At 40.0% G+C, this 24,362-nt stretch overlaps 1 protein-coding gene across 1 annotated transcript in view; it reads left to right on the top strand.

Annotated features, from left to right (window-relative positions):
* Positions 1-24,362, top strand: part of LOC139938089 (transcription elongation factor SPT6-like) — a 51,167-nt gene that overhangs the window by 17,286 nt on the left and 9,519 nt on the right. The window contains exons 10-32 of the mRNA XM_071933470.1: positions 157-243; positions 1,286-1,387; positions 1,791-1,901; positions 2,617-2,706; positions 3,605-3,741; positions 5,158-5,455; positions 6,007-6,190; positions 6,770-6,899; positions 7,460-7,610; positions 8,762-8,916; positions 10,638-10,836; positions 11,248-11,390; positions 11,900-12,094; positions 13,691-13,826; positions 14,289-14,426; positions 14,943-15,110; positions 16,116-16,243; positions 17,034-17,241; positions 17,939-18,086; positions 19,106-19,254; positions 20,246-20,386; positions 21,487-21,679; positions 23,877-23,992. Of these exons, the coding sequence (XP_071789571.1) occupies positions 157-243; positions 1,286-1,387; positions 1,791-1,901; positions 2,617-2,706; positions 3,605-3,741; positions 5,158-5,455; positions 6,007-6,190; positions 6,770-6,899; positions 7,460-7,610; positions 8,762-8,916; positions 10,638-10,836; positions 11,248-11,390; positions 11,900-12,094; positions 13,691-13,826; positions 14,289-14,426; positions 14,943-15,110; positions 16,116-16,243; positions 17,034-17,241; positions 17,939-18,086; positions 19,106-19,254; positions 20,246-20,386; positions 21,487-21,679; positions 23,877-23,992 (3,507 nt within the window). The remainder of the gene's footprint in view (positions 1-156; positions 244-1,285; positions 1,388-1,790; positions 1,902-2,616; positions 2,707-3,604; positions 3,742-5,157; positions 5,456-6,006; positions 6,191-6,769; positions 6,900-7,459; positions 7,611-8,761; positions 8,917-10,637; positions 10,837-11,247; positions 11,391-11,899; positions 12,095-13,690; positions 13,827-14,288; positions 14,427-14,942; positions 15,111-16,115; positions 16,244-17,033; positions 17,242-17,938; positions 18,087-19,105; positions 19,255-20,245; positions 20,387-21,486; positions 21,680-23,876; positions 23,993-24,362) is intronic.

The raw sequence follows: 24,362 nt of genomic DNA, 5'->3' as shown, positions 1-24,362 counted from the left end.
AGCTCGCATGTTTTCGCGCTCAGAGTTCCTTTTTTTTTTTCTCAACAGCCTATTACATCCCTGTCTTGTTATGTAGTCATACACTAGGCGTCTGTGGCCGCTGTATTCTGTGAAGAGTTAATATGATTGACACCCTTTCTTTGTTCTGTCTTTCAGGTATTTGAGCCCAGTGATTTGGAGAGAGGTCACTTCACTGATATCGATAGTGAGATCAGAGCAACCGATATACCAGAGAGATGTCAGGTATGCACACTCAATTTCATATCAGCTCAATTCAGGTTTTTTTGTCATGACGGTCTATTAATTGCGCCAAGTAATGTTCGTCTTACTCATTCGTACTCTTTATATTCACAATCATTCGAAGAGAGAGGTGTCGTCAGCTCGAGTCTTTGACCCGAGTCAGACTGGACTTGGCAATTTTATTGACTTGCAACTTGACTTGACTTGGGGGGAAGACGAGTTGTGACTTGGATCGACTTGGTCTTACAATTGTGCAAAGTAATGTTCGTCTTACTCATTCGTACTCTACATATTCACAATCGTTCAAAGAGAGCAGTGTTGTCGACTCGAGTCGTTGACTTGGACCCGAGTCAGACTTGACTAGCCAATTTCATTGAATTGCGACTTGACTTGACTTTAAGGAAAATGAGTTGTGACTCTGATCGAGCAAAAATTACTTGTGACTTGACTTGACCTGACTTGAACAAAGATGACTTACGACTTGTCTCGAGAAAAAAATGACTTGGTTGAAAGAGCAAGACAGGAAGGGGACGGGGAGTTCAAAGGCCATAAAGGACTTTGTACATGCATTCAAATTTTTAGCGTTAAGCTGATTTCTTCGCTTTTGGTTTCTCACCTGCCATTCTTACTTGAAAACCTTACCAAGGGACAATTTGATCCAGCAACTTTGCTAATCAGAATAACTGCACTGATTATATTTACTGCAATAGACTGTATCGAAAATGACGTTGCCGTTCACAAACCTGCCCTAAAACACTGTAAAACATGGCGCCTATGAGCGTGTGTTGGGGTTTGCGTATGCGTGCCATAGAAATCAAACTGAGAATGCTGCGTGCTTCATTGATGTAAGCGTTTAGACGCACAAACGGTTTGCCCAATAAGATGGCGACTCTCCTAGCAGCAAAGGGATTATTCAATACAGTCTATTGAAATGCCAATATTGTGCAGCAAATGATGATTTTCAGAAGTGAATTTGGGAAGCATTTGCCTGTGTTGAGCAAGAATAATCATTCACTGCATCCTCTTTGTTTTTGGATGGTCTCAGCTTCGCCGGGTACCAGTCACCAAGGCAGGTGATCCTGAGCTTGACGAGGAGGCGGAGTGGATCTACAGACAGGCCTTCTTAACACCTCCAACGTCTAATCAGGTATGCATTATTGATTGATTATTGGCAATTTATTAATGATTGATGAATTATTATTGACTAGATGATTGATATTCAATTATTACTAGTGCTTTCTGCTCTACCGGCCAGGTTTCGGACTGATGATACCCAAGCCTACATCCGTATGGACTGTGAAAGGGGTAATCCTGTTTCCGCTCTAGGAATAGGTGGCAATGGCCTCTGGAATAAAATAACTGTAGCCTACACCTTGAAGTAGCCTTCAGGCCTTGTGTGTCTGGCGACTTGCATAAAAAACATTTTAAAAACTGTCAGATTCCATTAGGTTTAGTACTTGATATTAATTTATACTGTCAGACAAGTTCAGGGACTGACATTGCATAAGAGTACTTAACCTAGCATAAACTTTTCTTTTCTCAACATGCAGGAAAGCTCGGAGCAGGACAGCGGGTATGGCTCAGGCTATGAGAGGAAACCGCCACGCACCAAGAACAGAATCAGAGAGGCCCTGCATTTCATGCGTAACCAACACTTTGAGGTCAGTGACTAATTTAAAGATTCCTCAGGCTTCTCCCCCCAAAAAAACAATAAAGAGAAAACCATATAGAATGCTCCAGATTGCACAGTAGGAATTAAAATAAAGGCACTGGACACTATTACTCAAAACAATTATTAGCATAAAACTTTAATTGGTAACAAGTAATGGGGAGCTGTTGATAGTGAAAAACACTGTGAGAAACGGCTCCCTCTGAAGTAACCTAGATTTGAGAAAGAAGTAATTTTCCACAAATTTGATTTCGAGACCTCAGATTTTGAATTTGAGGTCTCGAAATCAAGCATCTGGAAGCACACAACTTTGTTTGACAAGGGTGTTTTTCTTTCATTATTATCTCGCAACTTTGACAACCAATTGAGCTCAAATTTTCACAGGTTTGTTATTTTATGCATATGTTGAGATACACCAGGTGAGAGGACTGGTCTTAGACAATTACCAATAGTGTCCAATGTATTTAAAAATTAGTGCAAAAGTACCAAACATTCCGAAGGCCTTGTTTCGGTTCAGCGTGCTTTGACCAAACATCCAAGCATTTGGGTCAAGAATGTTCCACAGGTTTGACAAATCTTGGGGAAAAACATGATTGATGTTAATTAACTATTTTTCTTGCATGCTATGATATCATTTCTTTTTTTTAAACAGAACACATCAAAAACTTACATAAGTAAAATTTAAATGTTGTTGTGTCTGTTTCTAGGTGCCGTTCATTGCCTTCTACCGTAAGGAATACGTAGAGCCCGAGTTGAACTTCAATGATCTGTACAAGGTTTACCATTGGGATGAGAAGGTGAGTTGACATGGGATAGAAGAGCACACCTTGCATGTTGTGGCCGAGTGGATGAGAGCACCGGTCTATAATCTCTGGTGTTTCTGATCAGCAGAGGGATGGTTCGAGTCCCAGTCAAGACACTTGTGTCCTTGAGCAAAGACACTTAATCATTGTTGCTACGTCCTTAGGATGGGATATAAAGTTGTAGGTCCAGTGTCTTGTGTAATGCACGTAAAAGAACCCAGTGCACTTATTGTATAGATGAGGGGTTTGCCCCGGTGTTCCTGGTTTGATCGGCAGCATATTGTGCTACATCACCTCGTAAACCATTACCCAAACATACATGTAGCTCCACAATACCTTGCAGGAAAATACTGAACGTTGAAGCGCCTTAAACATCACTGATTGACAGATATGAGTGCAATAAAAGAAGCTACTGTTATTATTAGTGGCTGTGACCATATCTCTGTTAAAGTATAATCAACAGTGTTGCTGCTGCCAACGGCAATAACCAAAACTGGACATGACTAAGCCAGGGCGACAAGTGGGACTAGTGTTCCAAGTCATGACGAGCGATCGAGTAATAGGCGACTCCCATATTTGACTACTACGGAAATAGTCGCAACTTCCTACTTTGTGAACCATCTGTGTCGCTCACAACTATTCATGACACCATAATTTACTTACAAAACACAATCAGACATCAGTGACACAATCCTGCAATAATTTCAGCACAAATTTTACAATGCATCTTGGGAATTACAAATTAGTCACAACTAGGGTCAAAGTTGCAACTATTTGAGGCGCGACTAGTCAAGTAGTGAATTTCACTAGTCACCCAGGCAGGGCCTTAATTTCAGATAATTTCTTATTCAATGACTCACACCCTTTATAAACTGTATTGTCCCTTCTTCAGTGGTGTCAGCTCAAGAACCGGAAGGAGAACTTGAAGAAGCTGTTTGAGAAGATGCAGGCATATCAGTTTGATCAGATCAGTACGGATGACCTCCTGCCTGACTCTATCAGACCTTTAACAGAGGCAGACTTACACAGGTGAGAGGGCTAATATGTTTTCCCTAGAATGCCTTACTCAATCATAACCGTGGCTGAATGGACTAGTTAAAGTCACTGGACGTTTGGTAATTGTCAAAGACCAGTATTGTCACTTGTTGTGTCTCAACATATGCTTTAAGTGACAAACCTGTGGAAGTTTGGGCTTAATCATGTTAACTGGTCATCAAGTTGCAAGAGAATAATGAAGGAAAAAGCACCCTTGTTGCACCAATTTGTGTGTGTTCAGATGAATAATAAAAAAATTCAGCTGTAAGTCTTTATTATTTAATTGAGAAACTACCTCTTTTCTCAAAAACTACGTTACTTTAGAGGAAGCCATTTCCCACAATGTTGTATACTATCAACAGCTCTCCATTACTTGTAATCAAGTATGAAGTAAGTTTTTATGCTAACAATTGTTTTCAGTAATGACAAGAAGTGTCCAGTGCCTAAACCGAACCCAAGCTCTGGTGTTGTCAGCAGCAGAGTTGAGACAGAAGGGCATTCTGCTCTACCAGCCAGGCTCCGATAGTAGATGATACCCATACCTACATCATTACGGACTGTGAAGGGGGTTTACCCTGTTTCAGCCCCATGAGTAGGTGGCAAGGTGTCCCTGATGAAAGTTAATTGGGGTTGATAGCTCAAAGGCTTTTTGAATAAACAATATCGAACATATTATCACCCCTGGGAAAGAGAAGCAACTATAGTTAAAGGCAGTGGACACTGTTGGTAATTACTCAAAATAATTGTTATCATAAAACATTTATTGATTACGAGTAATGGGGAGAGGTTGATAGTATAAAACATTGTGAGAAACAGCTCCCTCTGAAGTGACGTAGTTTTTGCGAAAGAAGTAATTTTCCACGAATTTGATTTTGAGACCTCAGATTTAAAATTTCAGGTCTCGAAATCAAGCATTTGAAAGCACACAACTTAATGTGACCATGGTGCGACAAGGGTGTTTTTTTCTTTCATAAATATCTCGCAAGTTGGACGACTGATTGAGCTCAAATTTTCACAGGTTTGTTCTTTGATGCATATGTTGAGATACACCAACTGTGAAGACAAATCTTTGACAATTACCAATAGTGTCCAGTGTCAATAAGCATCTTGCTCAAGGACACAAGTGTCATGACTGGTATTCAAACCCAAACCTTGATCACGATACCACCAGAAATTGAATTTGATGCTAAAAACCGCTTGGCCATGACATTCTATAAACAACTTCATCTTTCACAAAGGTTGTTCATTTGCCACTGATTTTTAAACTGATTTCCTTTGCACCATTTTGATTCTCTAAACCACTCATCCATGACACCCTATAAACAACTTGAACTTTCACAGAATATGTTGTTTTTGAGTTTTGAACCGTTCTCGCGTGCATTGACTTAAATTCCCGCTCAATACCACCAGGCTCGAGGAGGTAGACTCCATGGATAAACTGAAGGACGTCTACATGCACTTCCTCCTATACTACGGACGGGACATCCCCAAGATGCACAACGCCCTCAAGAGAACCAACAAGAAGAGCAAAAAGAGAACTGTCCAGACCAAGCTTATCCGTCGCCCCGTCAAGAAGATGGTCACCAGGACGATACGCCGCCCTAAGGAGAAGAAACCCAAGGAGGATGGAGAGGAAGATGAGGAGGAAAAAGAAGAAAAAGAGGACAAAGAGGAAGGGGAGGAGGATGGCGAAGAGAAAGAGAAGAAGGTGAGGGGCTAATTGTTTTTAGTATTCTGTAATATGATTTGAATAATAAACCACTAGGGAAACTGACTGGGTAAGTTTTAAATGATTTAGGATTGGACAAAGAACAGTTGACTTTGTTCAGCCACAAATCATTTAAAACTGTCAGTTTCCCCTTTTGGTTTAGTATTTGATATCTGAATATCTGAAATACAAACATGACAAAGTTTGCATCCCCTTAAGGTGATCGACCTGGCTGCTGTTTCCCAGGTTGTATCGTTAATGGTTGTATGGTTTCTGACTGGCACACCGATGTTGCCAAAATAGGGAGACCCAAATTTTGCAAAATCAAGATACAGCATTTTTGCATTGACGCGACGATACTGTGCACCCCCAACTGTGTACATGTATGTGTCACCTAAAATATGCAGTTTACAGTCAAACACGTGCAATTGGATTCCAAAATTGAAGCAACCAAATTATATCATGGGTTGATGATGCAGGGTCAATGCTTGACATGATACTTTGTCGGCCAACAAAGTCAACTCTGTATTTATCTCTATATAATTACTTAGGATGAGGATTCTGAATCTGAGGAGGAGGTTGAAATCGAAGAGGAGGTGGACACTGAGGAGGAGGTTGAGGTCGAGGTTGAGGAACCTGAAGAGGATGAGGAGACCGGTGAAGAGGGTACCAGTCATCAGATCAAGCAGGCCACCAGGAAGTCTATGTACGCCATATGCCAAGAGGCTGGACTCGGTAAGACTCAAGTTTGCTGCATTTGTACTTCAGGTTTCTATGCAAAATTGTTCGTGTGAAACATGAGGGCGCCCTTTGTTGTGTGTCCCGAAATCAATCAACTGAAAGTACATGTACACAATTTTGTGTGACAAGGTTTTTTTCTCTTCCATTATTATCTCTCAACTTCGACGACCAATTGAGCTCAAATTTTCACAGGTGTGTTATTTTATGCATATGTTGAGATACATGTACATCAAGTGAGAAGACTGGTCTTTGACATTTACCAATAGTGTCCAGTGTCTTTAAAGTCCTTTCATGACACTTGAGTCATTGAGCAAGATGCATACTATAATTTTTATTTCTTCGCCAAATTTTTCCAAACTGGAAGCTTTGCAGTCAGTCAGACAGTTGACGTGTACATGTATATCCTTCCAGAAAACCAATGTATTGCACCTACTGTGCTACGCTTTGTTTGTTCTGTACAAAGACGGACAAGAATTTACTGGAATTGATTTATTTCAGGGAAAATGATTACTGCGGAAGCTCAAAATTATGCATATTAATGGTTTAACTGAGTATTATTGCCATTTTTCCCAGATGCCCTTGCCAAGAAGTTCGGTCTGACCCCTGAGCAGTTTGGGGAGAATCTTCGAGATAATTACCAGCGATACGACCCCGAGCAACACCCAATGGAGCCTGCCGAGACAGCTAGGGAATACATATCCAGGTAGGCACCAGGTTACTAGACATAGCAACAGATCTTTAAAATACAGTTCCTGTAGCAGAATAACGGGACACTTGTTATGACAGCCCGGCACATATCTCGTTGGGCCCCCTCATCATGGCCCCCGTGCCCCCTTTCAATGTTGTCTCTCATTGTGCGGTCTTCGACGCTCCTAGGAACATTGAGTGGGGGAGGGGGGAGAGAATGTTTGTCAAGAGGGAGGTGGACAGGGAATGTTTATTGTAATGTTGCAAATGGATGGCCAAACCAATTTGGCCGGGATTGTAGATCATCTGCATTCTGTGCTCTCTCTGAGCTTTTTGGAGTGTAGTTTATGTGATGTGTATTTTTAACATTAGTTTAGAATTTGCGCAATAGACTAATGTGCACTTTCTCAAAACCAGCTTGAAAACACACTTGTTCAGTCTTGCCTTTAAGTACTGTCATACACAGAGTTCCTTGTTTTAGGCGCCGGGAGTGTGTCTCTGACAGACATGGCGCACTACAAATGTCCATTATTCTTATTATTTATATAAATGAATAATCTGTTTGTTTTCATTTAGTAAATTTGCAACGGAGGAGTCAGTAATGAAAGCTGCGGGTTACATGGTGGCGCTGCAGTTAGCCAACGACCCGTTAGTGCGTCAGTGCGTCCGACAGACGTACTACGAGCGAGCGAAGATCAGTGTGCGTCCAACAAAGAAAGGAATCAAGGTAAGCTGTAAAAAAAAAATAGAAATACCAATAATTACACAGGTTCTGAAGATGGTCAACAAAATTTAAAATAAAGATTCACATATATCATTGGGCTATATCGTATATCACTAGAGGGAGCAAGGAAAGGTCCTCATCATATCCGAACCTGTAGCTTTTCTGGTAAATCTCCTGAATTGGCAACATCTGGGAGGTTCTTGGTCGAGATTAATTGATTTATTTATTTCCTCAAAACCTCCGAAAATGGAGCAGATAAAAAGATAAAAGTACATTAAATTTACAGTAAAAGGGACATAATCGAATAACTATTAAGTGACAGGATAACCCTGACACTCTCGGACGACCCCCAGACCATATTGACAAAGTATGAAACAAAAGGATTGGCATAACGATCTGAGTGGCCGACCGAGAGTGTCAGGATCATCACATTCAAGAAACTGGTAACGGAACAAAACTGTTTTGACACTATCACAATTACCATGGTTGACGCAGTTTACGTACTTTAAGTCAGAGTTAAATTTCCGTCTGAAAGAAGGACCAATTAACGAGGAGCCAAGGCCTACAAGCTATTTTTCAGGAATGTTCACATTTGTCCAATCTCACCACTGCTAGAGCAGATAAGAGCACCGTACTCAAGCTTTGGTGTTTCTGATCAGCAGAGTGTGGGTTCAAGTCCTGGTCGTGACACTTAACAATGCCTTTAACCATTTATTGCTGTGTCCCAAGATGTATTGTGGCATAGTATTTGCCGCAGTAGACACATTAGTAAAAATTTACGCTGAAAGGATAGAAGGATTGTGTCACTGATGTCTGATTTTGTTTCATTAGTAAATTGTGCTGTCATGAATAGTCGTGAGTGACACTATTAGTTCACCAAACTGGTAGTTGCAACTATTTTCTTTGTAGTAGGCAAGGCTAAATGTGTAGTAGTCGAGGCGACACGATTAATCGAGTAGTTGAAAAACAGTAATCGAGGCTCGACTACGCAATTACTAGTCACGACTTTGACACTAAACGCACTAGTCGCCCAGGCTTATTTATCATACCTCTAGTGCTCTTTAAAGATCTTGTTATCACTTTGTGGAGTTTATAAGACAAATCAAGCGAGACAAATATATTAAGTTGTACCCTTGATGATTTTGTTCACGTAGGAAATTGACGAGTCCCACCCGAGCTACAGCTGTAAATACCTGAAGAACAAACCAGTCAAGGAGCTGGTGGGAGACCAGTACCTGAAACTCCTCCAAGCTGAGGAAGAGAAACTACTCAAGATTGTCATGGACATTGACCTGGAGAAAAGCAGCAGGTATAAAGATTAATCAATATTATTTGTTACTTAAAGCCATTGGACACTTTCGGTACAGAAAAAAAAATCAAAAATATCTCGGATTTACAAATAACTTACAGGGTTTACAGAAGGTAATGGTGAAAGACTACTCTTGAAATATTATTCCATGAAATGCTTTACTTTTTTAGAAACATTAAAACAATATTAATTCTCGATATCGAGAATTACGGATTTATTTTAGTTACATGTCATAACACGGCCAAACGTGCAGATACAAGGGTGGGTTTTCCCGTTATTTTCTCCTGACTCCGACGGCCGATTGAGCCTAAATTTTCACAGGTTTGTTATTTGATATAGAAGTTGTGATACACGAAGTGTGGGCCTTGGACAGTACTGTTTACCGAAAGGGTCCAATGGCTTTAACTCACACATAGATACTTGTCATTTGATGGGTGAAACATATGTGATGGGCTCTGTGAATATGAGTCACAAGTGGGACAATTAACTTAATGTCGTTTTATATATTGCTGACAAGAGCATACAACAAGCTTCATTTGGACATATCTTACACAGTTGTATGATGTTTGGTTCAAAAGTTATGACTTTTGAAAAATAGGTTAAGTCATAATCTGAAAATAAAAACTTCAACTATTGATGTCTAATGTCGAAGGGGTGAACAAAAAGAACATGTTTTATTCACCTTTATCGATCAAAAACTAAGTTTTTATTCAAGAAAAAAATTGAAAATATAAACCCTAAACAAGCATTAAACAAAAATTCACCCTTCCATCACTAAACAGCCCTGTACTTGAAAGTGGGTTGTGCGACAAGCAATTTAGTTTTGTAGAGCCCATCACATAATACGGCATGTGTCATCCTTTATTTTGCCATGTAATTATTGCCACGACATTTGACAGTCGTATATCTGTATCTTTTATATGAAATAAATAAAGGACTGGTAAATTGATCTTCAATGCTCAATTCTTGTTGCATAAAATTGTGTGCTTTCAGATGCCTGAGAAAAGGCCTGAAAGCTTTCTCAGATTCAAATTTCTAAGAACTGCATTCCCTCAAAACTAGCAATGTTGGTAACTACATGTAGCAATGAAGAGCTGTTGATAGTATCAAACATTGTGAGAAACAGCTTTGAGAAAGAGGGATTTTCTCACTCAAATTTAAAAGACTTCAGGTCTGCAGCCTTTTACCATGTTTACATGTACATGTATCTGAAAGCACACAAATTTGTTCAACAAGAATAAGGGTGTTTTTTTCTTTCATTAGTGAGAACATTTTTCTTTGACATTTACATCAGGTGTCTACTGCCCTTTAATCACACCAATCCTGTATTCGCCTGTACGAACAGCAGTGTCATGAATAGCAGTTTTAGCAGTGTCATGGGCGAGCGGTTAAGAGCACCGGATTCAAGCTCTGGTTTTTTATCAGCAGGGTGTGAGTTTGAATCCAGGTCGTGACACTTGCTACGTAAAATTGGGGAGGTAGTGCCTTCTGCTCTACTGGCCAGGCTTCAAATTGATGATACCCAAGCCTACATTCGTATGGACTGTGAAAGGGGTAACCCTGTTTCAGCCCTAGGGGTAGGTGGCAGAGGCCTTTGGAAAAAAACAATTGTAGCCCACACCTGAGTGGCCTTCAGGCCTTGTGTATCTGGCGACTTGCATAACAAAAAAAACAAAAAAAAAACGAACAAGACCAACATTTTGTGACGCTTAATTTTACAGTGACAGCTACCAGCCGACGCCCTACTTTGAGGAAATCAAGCAGCTGTACTACCGAGATGAGTTCAGTCACAACGTCCAAGAATGGAACAAGGAGAGGAGTGCAGCCATTGAGACAGCACTCCATAAGATCCTGTACCGGGAGATGGCTAAGGAGCTCAAGAGCAAACTAGTGCAGGAGGCTAAAGATGGCATCATCAAGGTTGGTGTTACCTTTGTCAATTTTGTTTTTTGAATTATATTTATTTCATTAGGTTTACGGCAACAGCTCGAACAACTCTTTGAATTTTTTTTATTTATTTTTTATTATTTTTTTTTTTCAGTATTCTTCTCCGAGTTGATTATCCGAAAGAAAAAGTGTGAAGTTTTTCCCCCATTATCTCAAAGACTCTTTCTATGGGAATGATATGTAGAAGTTTTAGCGAGAGGTTGCCTTCAGCCGGCGCCATCTCGGGAATGATATGAGTGGATCACAAATTTGAATTCGACCATGAGTTTGAGTTAGAGCACCCGTTTAACATGTTTAACATACTGATTAAGTACAAAATATTCCTCAGCCTACCGGCTGTGTGAATTCTTTTTAAACATACCAAAATGATTGTTGACCCAACAGCTATGTTGTCGTAAGTTGTTTGACTGGCTGAAGGTGATGCCATTCCAAGTTGATCAACAGATGGAGGAAGATGAAGATGACTATCTAGATGTGAACAGTCGGATGGGTCTACGGGTCATGGGACTCTCCTTCACCAGTGAGATGTGAGTATTAATAATAATATCTTCCAGTACCAATCAGATGTTCGAACTGGAGGGTGGTATAAAAACCTATAAACTACTCCCAGTTTTTATATTGCACACTGTGATTGTGAGTGTCAATGCGTCACGCTCCGTACAGGACAGTGCAAGAATTGAATTCTAAACTTTGCAGGTGCATGCTGTTCGTCGTGAAATAGCGTTCTGAAATTTTTAAACTTTGTGTCTTGCTTATGGACACAGGTGTCACGACTGTAAACACAAAAACTTGCTTAGGACAGAAAAATATTGCTTAACAGAAACAGAATACCAGTCAAAATTACATTAAGTTTATACATTGTTGTAACTGTTGCCTGATTAATTTTTTGCTTAGCAAAGCAATTTGTCATGCAGTATTTTCTGCTTAAACAGCTTAATAAAATTCGGCCCAGCTGATGCTCTCCTCAATACCTCTCATGAGCAAAAATTTTTAAATTGTATTTAATTTTTGTTTTCTTCTTACTTCTTCTCGTCAGGGACTCAGCTGCCTTTGCCGCAGTGATAGACGGCGATGGTGAGATGGTAGACTTTCTGAGGTTGCCGCACTTCTTGAGGAGGAAGAACAGCTTCTACCAGCGGGATCGGGACCTGAAGCAGGCCGACATGGACTCCCTGAAGGAATTCATCTCCAGCAAGAAGCCTCATGTCATCGCGGTTGGAACAGAGTCAAGGTATAAGGCAGATCTCTGCAATTAGGGCCCAATTTCACAAAACTGTTTTAACAAAGCAGTAAATCCTGCTTGACAAAAAATTTTTGGTAAGCAATAATTGAGTGGGGCGCCAGTCACGACAAGGTAAATTAAATGTTATTTTGACTGGTAGCCTGTTTCTATTAGGCAATACTACTCTGTGCTAAGCAAATTTTGTGCTTACAGTCTTTATGATAGAGCTGCTTAAAGGACTTTTTTTTGCTTACTGCACGATGTCCATTTCATACACTGCTAACCGTAGGCACACGAAAAGGTATGCCAATCTTCCGGTGTTTACAGTATGAAAATACATGATGTAACATGGTGAAGGTGAAGATGTCCGCTTAATTTTCAAGCCAACATGTGAAATACCCTTATGCTTAAGCACATTTTTGTGCTAAAGTTAGCACCAGTTGGTTGGCACGAAAATGTGCTTAACGTTAAGCAGCGCTATGAAATTAGGCCCTAATTACAAGGGCCAATGCTTGGAGCATGAACAATCTGATATAGAAAGGTTTGCGGTAACACCATGTAATGACTATCTCTAATGAGTTAGGGTGGTTCTGAAAAGAACCGTTGTTTTTTTTAACAATCTGACCAAATTTTACAACTAAATAACGTTTTGACAACAGTGTTTGAGTTATTTTTCATTAACAAATATTGATGAATGAAATTTATGCAAAGCTGCAGCTTCTGGTATTCATAAATGTACATGGCTCACTTTGAAATGAGATAAAACCATAGAGCTATATATTGACTAGAGCGCTAACACCCCGTTATACACGCACTTTGAAGGTTTTGAAGCCGTGTGGGCGCATGCATGTTATGTACAAACCATACAGCTATATATATTGACTAGAGCGCTAACACCCCGTTATACACGCACTTTGAAGGTTTTGAAGCCGTGTGGGCGCATGCATGTTATGTACAAACCATACAGCTATATATATTGACTAGAGCGCTAACACCCCGTTATACACGCACTTTGAAGGTTTTGAAGCCGTGTGAGCGCATCAATGTTATGTACAAACCAATACAAAAGCTTGAAATTTTGTACGGCAATTGTACGGCTATTTGCATGATAGTGCGTTTGTTCTTTTCTATGTGTCATCGAACAAAAAAATGCAGCAAATGTGAACGCACAATCTGTTGATGAGCGTATAAACTGCGAGCATGCATGTGCGTCATGTTTAAAATGCGCGTTAACTTTTTTTAGTGCGTCAATCAAGTCGGACTTACGGTTTTCGTAGCGCGGACAAACGTGAATGCGCAGTCGCGTACGTAAGCGCACACGCTGAATGTAAAAAAATCGCGTCAATGTGTGTTCTCTTAAAATTGAAATCATTCCGTAGTCGCGCAACTCATCAAACATGTCTGCGCCCAGGGTGGCTTCAAAACACAGACGAAGTTAGCGCTCTAGTCAACATATATAGCTCTATGTATAAAACACACATATTGGATTTATTTTCAAAACTACTGCTACCTTTTAAGCATTTTTTTTATGCTACCACATAGCGTCTAAAAAATCCCCTATCGCATTTAAGAATAACCTGTGGAAATATTGACCAAATTTTTTAGGACCACCCTTGGTGTGATCAAGGACATCCAGCAGTGTGTGTCTGATCTAGAGGCAGAGCAGCAAATTGCTCCCATTAGCGTCCAGATGATAGACTCCAACGTTGGGGAGGTGTACGCTGCAACCAACATGGCAGAGGTACGTATCTGAATCTTAACTTGGCAGTTTTTTCCAGAGTTTTTTGTGAATTAGAATCTGAATGTGGATTATAGATGGCAAAGTGTCCTAATGGAATCATAACACCAATTTCTGAATTTGAATCTGAATTATATAGTCAGCAAAGTATCCTAACGAAAACATAACACCAATTTTTTGTATCTGAATTATATAGTCAGGAAAGTATCCTAACAAAAAAATAACACCAACTTTTTGTATCTGAATTTGAATCTGGATTATATAGTCAGCAAAGCATCCTACATGTCGTAGTGGAAACATCACACCAATTTGTTGTAGAGAGGACAATGACAGTAATTAGATGTGGGAGGTTAAACCCTGGTGGTTCTGGTTTACAGGTTTCCTTAGTTTGGCGAGCTACAAAGAAAACTTACTTCTGAACCCTCCTTGGTTTCATATTTGTTTTTCTTGTGTTTTCTTTTGTAGACGGAGTTTAGGAAATACCCGTCCTTGTTGCGGCAGGCCATCTCGGCTGCTCGTAGGCTCCAGGACCCTCTGGTGGAGTTAGCTCGATTGTGCAATCCAGACGAGGATCTCATGTGCCTGAAATTTCATCCCATGCAGGTAGGTCATTTTTTAAACTTAAAAAACTAAAATCATTTTTTGTTCCAACGTCGAGTCCATCTCTTCCTGGTGTGATCAACCTCCTCACCTGTTTAACTTCATATCTCACTGACCTATTGTCCAACAAAGAACCTGTCAGAAATATGTGTTCCTGTTCCCAAACTTCCCAATTTTTTTGCATTCAAAGAACCAAACTCAGTTGGGAGATCGTGCCTTTTCTTTTGCAACACCAAGGATGTGGAATCATCTTCCTCAGAACATCAGGCTATCTACTTTATTAGCAAATTTTATAAAAATTCTTAAATCTCACCCTTTTTCAAAAGCCTACTGTACGGCGGTATGAGCACCGACTGTTGGATTGGCGCCTTATAAATTTAACCACTGATGGATTTATTGATTGATGTCGATGGATGAGTGAATCTTTCTAGGATTTGTAACGATCTATAATCTGCACCCTGCAAGCCCACAGTGTCGCTCTACTAAACTTCTGTGTCTGTCTTTCTCCCTGATGTGTAGGACGCTGTGAGCAGAGAGGAGCTCCAGGAGGCCCTGCAGCAGGAGTTCATCTACAGGGTCAACGAGGTGGGTGTTGATGTAAACCGGGCCATTGCGCATCCACACACGCAGAGCTTGGTGCAGTTCATATGTGGATTGGGTCCACGCAAGGGCAACGCCATCGTCAGGGTGAGTCTCGTTACATGTGTGAATGACTACATTAAAGTTTATTAGTTTTGGTTTTACCCTTGCATCAATGTGTGATAAGCACTTTATGATTTGAAGTCCTTAACAAAAATGTAAAACGATTAAATGCAAGTTCTTCCAAAACAAGGCTAAAAAACATTATTGGTTATGAAAATAATTCGAGGAAGCTGAAAGTAGGAATTGATATTCCCCTTAAATCAGTCTATATTGTACAGTAAAGGATGGAGTGAATTATGCACCAGGAGTTCCAAAGAGATGCAGTATGTAGAATAAAGCTGTTGAAATGGCTCGTTGTTCAACATCTCAGCGACATCCTGATGGGAGAATTCAGGGGCCGAGTTCACAAAGAGCTAAGATTGATCTTAACTGCAAATCAATCCTAGTTGCTTTAGTAAAAAGTGATATCACAATACAAATCACTATGGTAATACTGACAATAACGTCTTGCGATGAGTTTTATTGCTTTGTGAAATCGGCCCCTGGTGTCGGACACACTGGTTGCATATTTACCATAGTATCGTGCCTGCCAGAAGGGCCCTACTATGTACAGGGTCACACTTTCATCGTCCACATAACAAACTACCATCAGTCTAGTCAACAGTAGATGTTCTTTAGATGTTACTTTGGTCTAAAAACAATGTTGACATGGGGCCAATTAATAGAGCTGCTTAAGCAAACAAGTTGGTTAAGCACGAAAACAGCTTGCTTATTTTACACATGTTACTGGCCAAGATTTCATGCCATATATACATTGCTTGTGACTGGTATTTAGCTGTTGTTTACTTAGCATAACAATTGAGTGGAGTCTTGGCCGGTAATCTGATTTTACTGAGCATTGATTATTTTGCTTAAGCAGAATGTTGTGCTTAAGCAGCTCTATGAAATTTGGCCATGGTTGAGATGTAGACCAAAGTTGACTTTAATTAAACTCCTACTTTACTTTTATTGACTCTAATTGACTCTCATTTATTTTTTGTGTATCATCAGACATTGAAACAGCAGAACCAGCGTCTTGAGAATCGTAATCTGTTAGTCACTGTGTGTAAGCTGGGCCCTAAGGTCTTCATTAACTGTGCTGGCTTCATTAGAATTGACACAACCTCGCTAGGAGACAGGTAAATACCATGCCAAGCCAAATCTTTTAACCAGGCATGTGATTTCAGCAGTGTTCTCCCTTGAAGGATTTTTGATATCTTTTGTAGATCAAGTTTTTGGCCATGACGTGAATGAAGATGTGTGTAATATAATTTACCTGTAGAAGTTTCAACTTCATTAGTCGTCAAGAGCAATGTTTTCAGGAGAGTTGCATAAATCCGTTGTGCTCAAAATAAAATTGCGACAAAATTATTTCTTAAGAAATTAACTTGTTTCTCAAAAACAAGTACAGCACCTCAGCAAGTTATATTTGAAGGGAAGGTTTATACCATCATTTATCTCTAAACCGTGTAAGTTTTGTGTCGTACAAAAAGTACCCGAACAGTGGTCAGCTGGCCAAGTGCTATTTAAAACACTTGTGGACCAGTCAGAATTCTCTCCAACTTGTCTCACTGGCTAGTTCAGTGTTGAAAAATATTGATATAAAAGTATGGACACATACAAAAGTTGACAGACTAGTGAAATTACAGGTCATGCTAACAGGTCATGCTGGCTAGTCACTGAAAAGGGCAAACTATAGGATTATATCTACACCTCTTTGAGCTTTCAAAATATCGTGAAAGAAGTATACAGCAGTCCACCAGAGGGTGCAATAAATATTCCACATTGTGTCCAAACCTGTAGTATTGTATTTCTGTTGATGCACAAAATCTGTAAACCTCCTGAATTGTATAAACACCGGGGAGAGGTTCAGGTTCTAGAACTATGGAATTACTCAATTCATCTGTCTTATGTTCTTGACTTTCACAGCTCGGATTCCTACATCGAGGTGCTAGACAGCACCCGTATCCACCCAGAGACCTACGAGTGGGCCCGCAAGATGGCTGTGGATGCCCTGGAGTATGACGAGTCAGCTGACGATGCCAACCCGGCCGAGGCCCTCGAGGAGATCCTGGAGAATCCAGACAAGCTGAAAGATCTGGATCTGGACGCTTTCGCTGAAGAGCTGGAGAGACAGGTGTGTGTGATTCTCTCCTTTCAGACTGTCAAACAAATCGCTTTGGGTTTAACAAAGAAAAGATGGCTAGAGTTGGAATTGAACCTGTAACCTGCAGATTATAAAACATCTGTAAATCTTGATCAACACTATTTGCTAACTCAGCACCCAATTGTTTAAGCTTTGCGAATGGGCATGCCTCACCTCATGCTAAGAGGGACTTGCTTAGGGTATACTGCCATATCCACAAAATGGAAGTGTCACCTTTTGATTGGTTTTTCTTTCCTTTTTCTCCCTTTTTTTTGAGGTGGTGTGATGTGGCTGAGCATTCTAGTTCCCGGTTATGACACTTGTGCCCCCGAGCACGGCACTTAACCATAATTGCTTTATTAAAAGCTTGCCTACTTCCCATGGGACTGTGAAATTGCTAACCTCGTTTCAGCTCCAGGTGTAGGTGACAGCCCAAATCAGTGTAGCCCTCACCTTGAAGTGGCTGTCCGGCCTGAACTTGGGCGATATCTCACAAACAATAGACCCCTTGCATGTGACATAACACGCTCAAAAAGCACCCTCACTGGGGTCAAAAAGTGCCCTCACGTGGGTTAATGGAGGCAAATGATTGGACGATAGCTGTTCTTTGTGTGCGCGTCAGTGTAGCATTTTCATGTTATGTAAGGGGTCTATTGTATTTTAAAGATATGCAAATTTCTCTCTTCAGGGGTATGGAAATAAGAGCATTACTCTGTACGACATCCGAGCTGAGCTGAACAGTCGCTACAAGGATCTGCGGTCACCATACCACCCTCCATCTGCCGAGGAAACCTTCAGCATGCTGACCAAAGAAACACCAGAGACATTCTACAGAGGTAAATATATTTATTTGTCTACTCATTTATTGGTTCTGTAGGGTGATGTTTTAGGTAGCCCCATTTGTGAATCTCTGTTGAGTAGTGTTGGAACTTGGCCCAATTTCTTTGAGCTGCTTAAGCATAACATGTTGCTAAGCGCAACAAAATGATGCTTACCAGAATAAGGTTACCAGCTAAAGTACCATTTAACATGAAGAAACTGTAACTGGTATCATGCTTAGTTGTGCTAAGCAGAATAGTTTTAAGCACTATTTTCTGCCTAAGTAGCTCTTAGAAATTGGGCCCTTTGACAATTTCAGAACCAACACAACTCAAAAGAGGAATGTTACATGTATAACACTTGGTGCTACGGCAAACCTAATTCTACTCCAACCACGCAAAGTTTCAAAATCCTACTTATTTATTGAAAAGTCTATTGAAGCCTGCACCATGTGTACATGTTGGTCAGCCCTTGCACTCAAACAAAGTCTCCTACTTTCTAAGGACCAAGTATCATGTTTGGCAATGCCTTCCCAATCTTTTATGTAGCAGTTATGGTTAAAAGATTTGGGTACTTTTTGTAACACAAAACACAATGTCCACAGATTTACGTTAAACTTACACCATTTGAAGATAATGGGAGTAGAATGCGTACCATAAAATATTAGTTGCTGAGGTGCTGTAGTTTTTGAGAAATGAGTAAAACAATGTCATGAAAACACATTTTATACATGCTAAAATAATTTTCGCCTCATAATCACTGAGACAAAAATTATTTTCATGACATTGTTTTACTGATTTTTCAAAAACTACATGTACATGTACAGCACCTAAGCAAGTAATATTTTCAGGGAAGCTTTCTGTTATCATTATCTTCAAACTGTGTAAGTTTATTGTAAATCTGTGGACATTGTGTTTTTTTGTCATACAAAAAGTACATAGACCCTTCCTCAATGGCTACATGGGCCTAGACAGACGGTGTTTAGGTACCGTCAGGCAGATGTAGGAATAATGCCTGGTTCTTTCTATGATACTAGGTAAGATGGTGCTGTGTACAGTGACTGGCATTGCCAGGCGGAGACCACAGAAGGATCAGCTAGACCAGGCTAACCCGGTCAGGAACGATGAGACTGGATTGTGGCAGTGCCCATTCTGTCAGCAAGATGACTTTCCGGAACTCAGTGAGGTATGTTATGGCGGTCTTGCTGTAATACATGTAGATGTTAAATTTGCATCGGGATAAAGACTACTTATAATTACCCTTACGCTAATATGTGTTAGCGCTGTATAATCAGTACTTTCCTGAGTTCTTTCCAGTGTCTTACCAACTAGATGTCTTGCTTGTGAGATGTCCACAGCTGATGAGTCATGTTGAACAAAGAGGATTCTTATGCGAACTTTCTCAAAATAGAACTGTTAATCTTGTTGCCAAATATCAAGATGTATGTTTTCTCTAGATACTTCCTCTTGACAGTAGAAAAATTTGTGATGCGATTAAGCTATCGGAATCATCATTATAGAGAAACAAGCCAAAACAGGCCAACAGGGGTGACAATTTCAAAAACAAATTTGTGGGTAAATGTAATTGCCAAAATATATCTTACTTTATAATGGCAACTATCTCCTGATCAATAATATCAAAAAGGGGTTAAAATTAGCATTGAAAGAAGATGGTATGGTCAATAAGCAATGGGACATAAAGACACTGGACACTATTGGTAACTGTCAAAAACCAGACTTCTCACTTGGTGTATCTCAACATGCATAAAATAACAGACCTGTGAAAATTTGAGCTCGATTGGTTGAGATAACTATGAAAGAGAGATAACTATGGTCAAGATAACTATGAAAGAAAAAACACCCTTGTCACACGAAGTTGTGTGCTTTCTGATGCTTGATTTTGAGACCTTAAATTCTAAATCTGAGGTCTCGAAATCAAATTAGTGGAAAATAACTTCTTTCTAGAAAACTACATTACTTCAGAGGGAGGCGTTCATACGATGCTTTATACTATCAACCTCTCCCCACTACTCATAACCAAGTGAAGTTTTTTGCTGATAATTATTTTGAGTAATAACCAATAGTGTCCAGTGCCTTTAAAACTCTTGTTTCATTCTCTCGAATCTTTTGGTGTTTCTACTTTCACAAACTTGTTATCATTTTCTTTTCTTGTGAAGGTATGGAGCCATTTCGATGGTGGAAATTGTCTGGGTCAGGCTGTCGGGGTCAGAGTTCGTCTGGACAACGGGATTCAGGGCTTCATCCCGACTAAGATGATCAGCGACAAGAGGGTGTCCAGTCCAGAGGAAAGAGTCAAGGTATCAGACAGATTGCATTTTAGATTTTCATTCATTTTATTGTTAGAAAGTTGAGGCTTGGAGGGGAACTTAGTCTAGCCCCATATTATTATTGTTTTTATATATTTCTGGTAATGAAAACAAGGATGCCTAATCACTGTAGCTCACAAGCCTGAAAAACTGTAAACAAGCATGCTTGCTACGTGAACCAGAAACTCTCTTTCAGAGAATTATTACCCAACTACATGTACATGACCTGGATTAGTGGTTGCAATACATCTTTAAAAAATGTAGTTATGTTTTTCCATTGCTTTTTAAACATAATGGGAGTTTGGCTATGGGGCTGCTTTACTTCAAAGAATTTGAGAAAAAAAGAGGTTGACATAATGGGTCGTATGAATAAAAAGTAGTACTTACTTTTACTTGAAAATTTTAAGTATTTACTACCATCCATATGAATAAAAGGAAGTAAAAACTGTTACTTAAAAGTATTTACTAAAATGCTAAAGTATCTACTTTTACCAAAAAGTAAATTCTTTTAGTTTTAGCACTTACTTCCATATGAATAAAACGGAGAATATACTACGGAGAGTGTCCATCACAATTTTTCAGAATAATGTTGCTTACATCTTAAACTTGCATTTAAAAAAAAATTGCGCATTTTCAAAATTATGCATTTTCGCATGTCAAGGTCAAAGGTCAAATTTTTGCATATTTTTTCAGTGGTGCATGGACATTTTTTGATTTTATGTTATCAAATGTGGGCCATGTCAAAAGCTTCAAAATGATGTAAATATTATCTCGGTAGGTGTTTTACTTTTGGAGATACATGTATGATTGTCCAAACATAGCAGGTCATGCTAATTAGTCAAAAGTTCTCCCAAAATAATGATCCGAATTACATAAAGTTTGGGATTTGGGCATTTTTCAGGAAGTCCAATCAGCACACCGAATTTCATTTAAATCCGTGAAGGTCAGGTCCAAAAGCGTGTTGAATTGATACGGAATGACCCAGCTACATCTACAAGCCCTATGGGTGTGTACATTTTCACCCCCAAACGTAAAGCCCAGAAGAACTAAAATTCCAAGATAATCATTTTTGAAATTCTTGTGAAAATAAGGTTGGCATGACGCTGCATTGTCGCATCACCAAGATCGAGATTGAGCATTTCCGTGTGGACCTGACGAGTCGCAGCTCTGACCTCCAGGACAAGAACGCTGAGTTCGCCCCGGCCAGGGACAACTTCTTCGACCACAACCTCCACGAGAAGGACCAGAAGAAGGACGAAGACACCAAGAAGAAGTCTGCTCAGGGTAAGGACCACATCATCAACAAACCTTTGCTTAGAAGTTAGGATGAAGCAACCCCTATTATTGTTGGCGTACTCTCCTGCAAAACTTGGTCTTTTCACAAAATACCACATGAGAGTGTGGAGACTGTTGGTGTATCCTCCTGCCGAGCGGGCTCTTTACACAAAACACCACATTATATTTTGGAGACTATAGCCGTTTTTTGTACTCTCCTGCCAAAATGGGTTTTTCCACAAAATGCCACAGGAGACTGTAGTGAGTATTAGTGTACTCTTCTGCCAAACTGGCTCTTTTTACAAAATACCACATGAGACAGTGGAGACTATCAGCCTACATGTACTCTTCTGCCAAACTGGGCCTTTCCACAAAATAGTACGGAAGACTGGGGGAAATTGCTATACTCTCCTGCCAACCACATGAGACTGTAGTGACAGTGCACAGTACACAAGCTTTCAACAGTTGTACAGACAGAATAAACCCATGTACCAAATGCTAGACTTGAAGGTATGCTACTTTCTCAATCCTGTAGCACCTATGGGTTTAGAGAGTTTAATAATTGTAATAATAAATTGGGGGGCTAATCATCCTTACTCGCAGCTAAGAGCTGAATTGCGAAGGACGCGGCTACAAGGGCGCCTCTGGCTGCCAGCCACATCAACCCATTATGACCACGGAGCACAGCCAAGATCGAAAGATGTTTGATTTTTCCTGAGGGAGGAAAACCGAATATTCTGGAAAACCCTTGTGGCACAGCAGAGAACCAATAACAACTCAACTCACATATGGCCCCGTCTGGGAATCGAACCGGGGTCACCTTGGTGAGAGGCGAGCGCTTTACTCACACGCCAACCATGCCACCAAATAGAAGTCGAGCAGAGTATACTGTTTGAATCGTTAGCAGGGTTCGAAATTAGCGGTCGCCCGATCGCCAAATGCGAGTGAAAATAGCGGCGGACGACTGAAAACCCTTTCTCACTAGCCCGCCGGGCGAGTCAAATAATTATTCCTTTTCACATATAAATGAGGGTTCAGTGGCAAAATCCCACAGAAAATTTTTACTAAAGCTTTTAAATTAGTAAGTTTGACAATTCTAGATACTTGCTAGATTTAATTTTGTCGTGATCGGGACCGGAATTGCTGTCGTTCGTTTCAGAAAACACGTACAATCAATTGAAAACACGATGCACAAACCACATGGTGCCGAGTATTCTCACAGTACACGGTCGCCCACTGGTGGTACATCCATGCAGTATGCACAGCACATACACAACGCACACAGTCGTCCAAAGTCCATTCTGACCAACTCTCTGCACGCTGTGATTGGCCGTTGATGGCTGTTAATAATTCCATATTCATTATGTTCTTGACTAGACTTCAATGCAGTACACGTTCACGAACGGAGTAAAGAATTGCCGAACGTTGTGCATAATGACTGCAGACTGTGCACAATGTACAGCCTTGGACAACCAATAACATGGACAACTTTTGCCAACAGAGGGCGTTGTGGGGCAAAGTTCATTGAATTATTTCTCGATGTGCGTTGTTGACTGATCGTTGATTCATGAAGATTTTGTTGCAAACGGAGTTCAAAACATGTTCAAATCAAATCAAATGACCCCCTAACCACGAAGTCATTAAAGCTGTTGTTGATGGAAAAGGGATAGTTTAAGGTAAAAATTCAGATGTAAAATCCTCCAAAAAAAGCAATTTTAAGGGCTTCACTTTCGTGTTTTTTTTTTTTTTTTTTTTTTTTTTTCGTTTTGAAAATTTTGTGTATAATTACATGTGGGCTAGTGAAAAAACCTGCGGGCGATCGAGAATTTTGGTTGACTCGCCCGGCGGGCGATTGAAAAAAAAAGTTAAAGGAAACCCCTGGTTAGATACCACAGCGGCTCTTCTCAGAGCCAACACTCCCACTAAGAGATTGTAACATGGATATAGCTGCAAGTTTACTTTTTGTTTATAGTTTCTTCCTAATTAAATAGACCCCGTTCATGAACCACCAAAATAACCAGGTTTTTGAGGGGTTTTTTTCCCCTTTTTTTTCTTTCTTTACAATGATTTAGCATTCGAGAAAGACTCTGCTAGGGTCAAAACGTCAGGCCATTAAAACTATTTTTTAGCATTTATAAACTCAATCCTTCTGGTTGGCAAGTTATTTGCATCAGCTAATTCTATTTTCTTGTTTACTTTTGTTTAGCGTATGTGAAGCGAGTTATTGTCCATCCTTCATTCCACAACATCACATTCAAGGACGCAGAGAAACTTCTAATCAACATGGACTTGGGTGAAGTGGTCATCAGGCCCAGCAGTAAGGTATGTGATGAAGGGAAATTACACAAACTTTCAGTCGTTTTCCAAGTTACATGTAGTGGTTGGGCTGGATCATCACATAAATATGCATTAACCCGGAAATCCTTTTTTAATCCTAACCCTACCCCAAAAAAAAAAATAATAATAAAAAATTAAAAAATAGAATAAATAAATAACAAATAGTTTTGTTTAAATCATTAAAATATGAAGATAAAACCATACAGAACGCCCCAGGGGAGAAGGGCTTTTAAAACCAAAGATAGAGGTACATGTATGTATAAAGCAGGCTTCACACTCGCAAGGTTTTATGCTTTGTGCTTGTAGTTCAGGGGTTTTTTTTCACAGCCTAATTGTTGATTTTGTTGTCCATCTC

Source organism: Asterias amurensis, chromosome 6 (genome assembly GCF_032118995.1).
Source record: "Asterias amurensis chromosome 6, ASM3211899v1".
NCBI lineage: Eukaryota > Metazoa > Echinodermata > Asteroidea > Forcipulatida > Asteriidae > Asterias > Asterias amurensis.
Note: the sequence above shows the minus strand (reverse complement) of the source record. Positions and strands in the feature narration are given on the sequence as shown.